The 6,574-nt window shown below is 40.9% G+C and overlaps 1 gene segment (V, D, J or C); it reads left to right on the forward strand.

The window, feature by feature from the left end:
• LOC102190772 lies at window positions 1,903-2,450 on the forward strand. The segment is given in 2 exon segments: window positions 1,903-1,948; window positions 2,059-2,450. Coding segments are annotated over 2 exon segments (438 nt in total).

A 6,574-nucleotide genomic window follows, 5' to 3' on the forward strand; every position in this document is an offset into this window, starting at 1 on the left:
ATCCATTGTATATTCTTTTATTGTAAATTAACCGGTCATATACATGTGAATTTTTTCTGGGCTCTCTATTCCATTCCATTGATCAATGTGATTGTTTTTATGTCAATATCAAACAGTTTACGGAGAGGACAATGGCAGCCCACTCCAGCACTCTTGCCTGGGAAATCCCATGGACGGAGAGCCTGGTAGGCTGTGGTCTATGGGGTCACACAAAGTCGGACGTGACTGAAGCGACTTAGCAGCAGCAGCAGCAATTTTATTGCTATAGCTTGTAATACAGCTTGAAGTCAGGAAGTGTGATGCCTCCTACTTTGCTGTTCTTTCTCAAGATTGCTTTGGATATTCAGGATCATTTTTAGTTTTATAAAGATTTTGATATTATTTTTTCTATTTCTGTGAAAAGTGCCATTGGAATTTTGATATGGATTACATTGAAACTATGGGCTTCCCAGGTGACTGAGTGGTAAAGAATCCGCCTGCCAATTCAGATGTGGCTCTGACCCCTATGTCAGCAAGATCCCCTGGAGCAGGGAATGACAACCTGCTCCAGTATTCTTGCCTGGAAAATTCCATGGACAGAGGAGCCTGGCAGGCTACAATCTATGAGGTTGCAAGATTTGGACACCACTGAGCATGCCCAACTGGAAAACCCCATGGATGGAAGAGTCTGGTAGGCTGCAGTCCATGGGGTCGCGAAGAGTCAGACACGACTGAGTGACTTCACTTTCACTTTTCACTTTCATGCCTTGGAGAAGGAAATGGCAACCCACTCCAGTGCTCTTGCCTGGAGAATCCCAGGGATGGGGGAGCCTGGTGGGCTGCCATCTATGGGGTCGCACAGAGTCAGAAACAACTGAAGCGACTTAGCAGCAGCAGCAGAGCACGCCCGCATGCATTGAACCTATAGATTGCTTTGGGTAGTATGAATATTTTAACAGTATTAATTCTTCCAATACACGAGAACAATATATCTTTTCATTTATTTGTGTCTCCTTAAATTTTCTTCATCAGTGTCTTATAGTTTTGGGCCCTGCCTTTACATCTAAAAGATTTCACAAGCATCATGTGGACTCATGAGCATTAGTCAAAGAAAACATCTCTGCCATCTTCCATCACCACCATGACAGAACGGTCTGAGGCATTTAGCCTAATTCCAAAGATTCTCATAGACTCAAATTCCAACTCTGAGATGCCTTTTATAAACTGATTTCTCAGTGAAATAACTTGTTACTCTACTTTTATATGACATCTAATTTCTATGGGCTTCCCTGATGGCTCAGCTGTAAAGCGCCTGCCTGCAATGTGGGAGACTCAGGTTCGATCCCTGTGTGGGGAAGATTGCCTGGAGAAGGAAATGTCAACCCTCTCCAGTCTTCTTGCCTGGAGAACCCCATGGACAGAGGAGCCTGGTAGGCTACAGTCCATAGGGTTGCAAAGAGTCGGACACGACTGAGTGACTTCACTTTCTTTTCTTTGTCTTCATTTTCTGTAGACTCCAGGACTAACACACCATCATAGATTTGGGACGGTAAAAACATTGGGAAGACAGAAGTTTTTGATATAGCTCAGAAAACAAAAGGAAGACACTGATTAGCTCTCCGTGGGGCCTTGGGATCTTTGTTCTACATTTGGCCTTCAGAGGGCGATGTGCACAAACCAAAGATCTTGTTCAGCTTCCTCTGTTCAGTCCTTCCTCCCTGCAGCTTGCTGAGTTCTTTACAGAGGCAAGAGAGAGGAATCAGACATCAAACTTCAGAAAGCTGCAGGCTCATCTCAGCAACGTTTGTGTTTTTATCTTAGCAGGGAACTTGTCCAGACTTAAACTTCTTTCTCCTGCCACTTCCCTGTCTGCTCAGGGGAGATCATTCAGAAAAGACTTCACAGCATTTCCACTGCTCAGCCATGCTGCTGCTGCTCATCTCAATACTGGGGATGATATTTGCCCTGAGTGAGTAAAATTTCTTAGTGGTCTGTAGGTCTACAGACTCTAACTACAAATACAATTCTTTTCATAGTTATGTCTGCATTGCTTTTACTGACATGGCATTGATTTTGCAGGAGATTCCAGAGGCCAGTCAGTGACCCAGCCTGATGACCCTGTTTTGGTCTCTGAAGGAACCTCATTGGAGCTGAAGTGTAACTATTCCTACGGTGCAACTCCCTATCTCTTCTGGTACGTCCAGTACCCCGGGCAAAGACCCCAGCTGCTCCTCAAGTCCTTTTCAGGGAACACCGTGGTTCAAGGCATTAGAGGCTTCGTGGCTGAATTTAGGAGCAGTGATTTTTCCTTCAACCTGAGGAAATTCTCAGCCCATTGGAGTGACTCAGCTGAGTACTTCTGTGCACTGAGTGCCACAGTGCCTGGGACTGCAGGAGGAGTTGAACACAAACCACTCATGGTAGTGGAGTTTTCAGACACTCACGATCACTTTGTGTTTTATTTTAAATGATCTTTTGCTATATGATTGCAAATGAGGCAAAGAGAGCTGAGCAGACAGAGGTACTTTTATATAAGCCTACAGTTCCATGTCTGGTAAATTTTATTTCAGGAACTTTTAACTTGCTTTAGAAACCACATAACAATAAATAGTTAAGATCCTAGAATGATGTTCTTATCATGTACTAATCAGATGCTTAAGGACTTGCCTTTAGGTTGACTGTTTTAAGGAATTGACTGTATGGGTTTTCATTTAACACTTTGTGTCTCGCTCAAGACAGAAGACTAAAGATGAACTGCTCATGTTCTCTCCCTGAAAATTTGCTTCCTTAACTTGGGTCATTCACAGACAATTTTCTTGAATTTTTTTCCCCCTGGGTCTCACTGTGTTGGTCACAAAATGTTAGAATATTTTCTCTGAATGTTTATTTCACTTAGTAGGACTTCTGAAGTTGGTTACCACTAAGAGATTGATTAGAATCTTACAGGGCTTAGAAAACTGTTATAGTCATATTAGTTGTGGCAACTCTTTTAGAATAGTACCTAAGGAGAATGGAGATTTAGAATTCATCATATCTAAAGAATTTTTCTTTAGAAGCTATAAAGGTAGCTTCTCATTCTTTTGGTATTCTCTTAAATTCTATAAATCTATATCAGAAATTTGTGAATATAACTTCGTTGCTGCTTTCTTCCAGCTATGGACATTTTTTCCTCTGCCTTGCTTTCACCCTGTTCTTGTATGATTTCACTATTAGGATGTTAGAGTTTGATTCTTATATGTTAAAATTGTCATAATTAATCAAGTAGTAAGTTTAGCAATTCAAACTCTGCTAGAATATTGATAAGAATTTTAATGAATGCTTGGATTGGAGAAGGAAATGGCAACCCACTCCAGTGTTCTTGCCTGGAGAATCCCAGGGATGGGGCAGCCTGGTGGGCTGCCGTCTATGGGGTCACACAGAGTTGAACACGACTGAAGTGACTTAGCAGCAGCAGCAGCAGGATGATACTGGAACCAATATAAATTTGTGATCCATATAAACATTTTGTCTAGGATGGGAAGAATTGTATAAGAAGTTTTTATAGTTTTTGTGTTCTTAAGGACTTGGAACATAATGAGTACTCTAGAGAAAGAGGAGAAGGAGGAGGAGGGGGTTTTCTGGTTGCCTATTTGGCCTACACTATAACGTATGAGGGGTTTTTCCCAGGTGGCTCAGTGGTAAATCCACTTGCCAATTCAGGAGATGCGGGTTCAGTCCCTGGGTTGGGAAAATCCCTTGGAGAAGGAAATGGCAACAGACTCCAGTATTCTTGCCTGGAAAATCCCATGGACAGAGGAGCCTGGTGGGCTAGAGTCCACTGGGTTGCAAAGATTTGGACGAAACTTAATGACTACACAACAGCAGCAGCATAATGTATAGGAGATATGTGCATAGGAGCTCTCAAAATATAAAGAGAACGAGTAGATTGTGACCATGGTTTATCTTAGTTAAATGGTGAGTCTGAAAATAACAATAATTTTAGGGCTTACTGATATGGTTTGTAATAAATGTGTTTAAGTGATTGCTGGATAAATATAAGGAAAGTAAATGAGGTATTGGAGAAACACAATTAAGAACAAGCAATGTATGCTCGTTTAATGTCTCTTTCCTTCCCACCCTTCCTTTCTGTTTTTGGATCACACTCTCTTCTACCTCTCTTTCCAGGTGACTCACTGTAGCTGGTTAAACCACATGTCCTGTAGGACTACAGGGAGCACTTTATCTAGGAGAAGTTTTTGATTTGAAGTTTTCCTTTTGATTCTGAACTCAAGCTGAGTTTAAAGAAAAATAAGTCCTACACCAAGGACCCCAAGCAGCTGGGAGATCATAATCCAACCTCCCAACCCTAACTCTGCCTGTGAAATCAAAGTGGTCTTCCTTCTTCCCTGGGCCCCTCCCTTCTTTCTTTTTATTAGTAATTCATTGTTATGTATATTATTGTATGATTTTTAGAAGTTTTCTACAATAATAAATTACATGAGGAATAAAATAAAAATCTTGAGCTACTTTATCTATGAAATTAACAATTTGGACTTTTTCAGTAATTAACCAGGGTTTCCCTGGTAGTTCAGCTGGTAAAGAATCCACCTGCAATGCAGGAGACCCCGGTTCAATTCCTGGGTCAGGAAGATCTGCTGGAGAAAGGATAGGCTACCCACTCCAGTATACTTGGGCTTCCCTGGTGGCTCAACTGGTAAAGAATCTGCCTGCAATGTGGGAGACCTGGATTCGATCCCTGGGTTGGGAAGATCCCCTGGAAAAGGGAAAGGCTACCCACTCCAGTATTCTGGCCAGGAGGATTCCATGGACTGTGTAGTCCATAGGGTTGCAAACAGTTGGACACGGCTGAGCGACTTTCACTTTCTAGATAGTACCAGTTGGAAGACAACATGATAGGATGGCTCTGTGTGTAACAGGGTTCAGCATGTGCTTTGAATCAGAGACCATTGTATGTTACTGTCTCCATGTAGCCAGAATACATGGGACCTGAAATCAAAAGAAGGGAGTGGCTCCTCTCACTGTTACACCTAATAATCCATTAACAAACTTTAACAGGTTTTCAAGCTGGCAACTTTATACATGTAGATCTGGAGATCTTAGTCCCTGTGGGAAGAATTCTTTCACCAGAGAGCAAAACAATGGCTCCAGTCAATGGACAATGAGACTGGATATTTTGGGCTCTCTAGCCATCAAATCAACATGGAACAATAAAGAACCTATTAGCTGGAGTGATTGATCCTGAATAACAAGAGGATATTGGATTGCTTGCATACAATGGAAGCAAAGAATACTGTGTTTGGAGCTGCTTACTACTTTCATGTCCAGTGGTTAAGCTTAACAGCAATCAAAACTAAAACAGGACCATTGAAAAATCAGGTCTTTCTGGAATAAGGTTTGGGTCACTCAAACAGGCAAAGAACCAAGACCTGGAAAGTGATGACTTCAAGTTTGTTTGTGTGACATTTCATATGATAGGATATTAAAATCGACCCTTGTGATAGTTTCCTAAGGCTGCCATAATAAAATACCTTAGCCAGGGTGGCTTAAGTTGCAAATGTTTGTTTTCTCATAGTTCTAGATGCTATAAATCTAAGATTTAGGTATTGGCAGTGTTAGTTTCTTTGAGGCCTCTTGCCTTTGTTTGAGAAAGATGACTCCTTTCTCACTGCTTTTGCCAAGTCTTACATCTGTTTCTTGCATGTCTGTGTCCAAATTTCCTCTTCTTATAAGGACACTACTTACATGGGTTAGTACCCACCCATATGACTTCATTTTATCTTAAGACTTAAGGCCAGTACAGTCAGATTCTGAGTACTGGGAATTAAGCTTCAACATATGAATTTGGGTGGGGGATATGATTCAGTCAGTAACAACCCTCTAGTAAATAAATGTGAAGTTCATAAATAAGACAGCTGAGGCCTTCCTTGATTAAAATTTTCACTAATTTCTGGTACACAGAATGATTATGTATAATTTTGAGGATGAGATTTCCCACTTTCCCTTGATATGTTTTTAGAGAAACTTGAAAAGTGGTTCCTTTTAAATGATACATTTAAAAATGCTTCCTTAAAGCTCCCATTCATAGCTGTCTCTGACTTTTTACTGTGTCAGATTATGAAATGTCCTCATTTTTAGTTTCATCCTTCTCTGTAAGTAAATCTTAATTTCTTAGTTTCATCTCTGCTAACTTTCCTCTACTCTCTTTTTCTGTTTGAAAATTATTTTTTTAAACTTATGTATTTTTGAAAAATTAGGTCTTACCTTGCAGAAGTTAATTTTGTTCACTAACTTGGTGTCCTCTTGGACTCCTTCACTGCCCCTTAAGCAGAACTGACACTCCTTTGGAATGCCTCTTTGACGGGTCTGGTGCGTTCACTGGGTAAGGGAGGGGGCTTCAATCCTTACACGCAGGGCAGTAGGGACAACCATCAATAGGGGAAGGGCCATATAAAGGGTAGTATATGCATAGTATGGAATACAGTGCAGCAGAAGAACCTATGTTAGTATATATATATATATTAACCTATGTTAATATAAGAAGACCTACAAGATTTATTATTGAGTCCATAAAGCAAGTTACAGAAACGTATCACAA

Source organism: Capra hircus, chromosome 10 (assembly GCF_001704415.2).
Source record: "Capra hircus breed San Clemente chromosome 10, ASM170441v1, whole genome shotgun sequence".
Classification (NCBI taxonomy): domain Eukaryota; kingdom Metazoa; phylum Chordata; class Mammalia; order Artiodactyla; family Bovidae; genus Capra; species Capra hircus.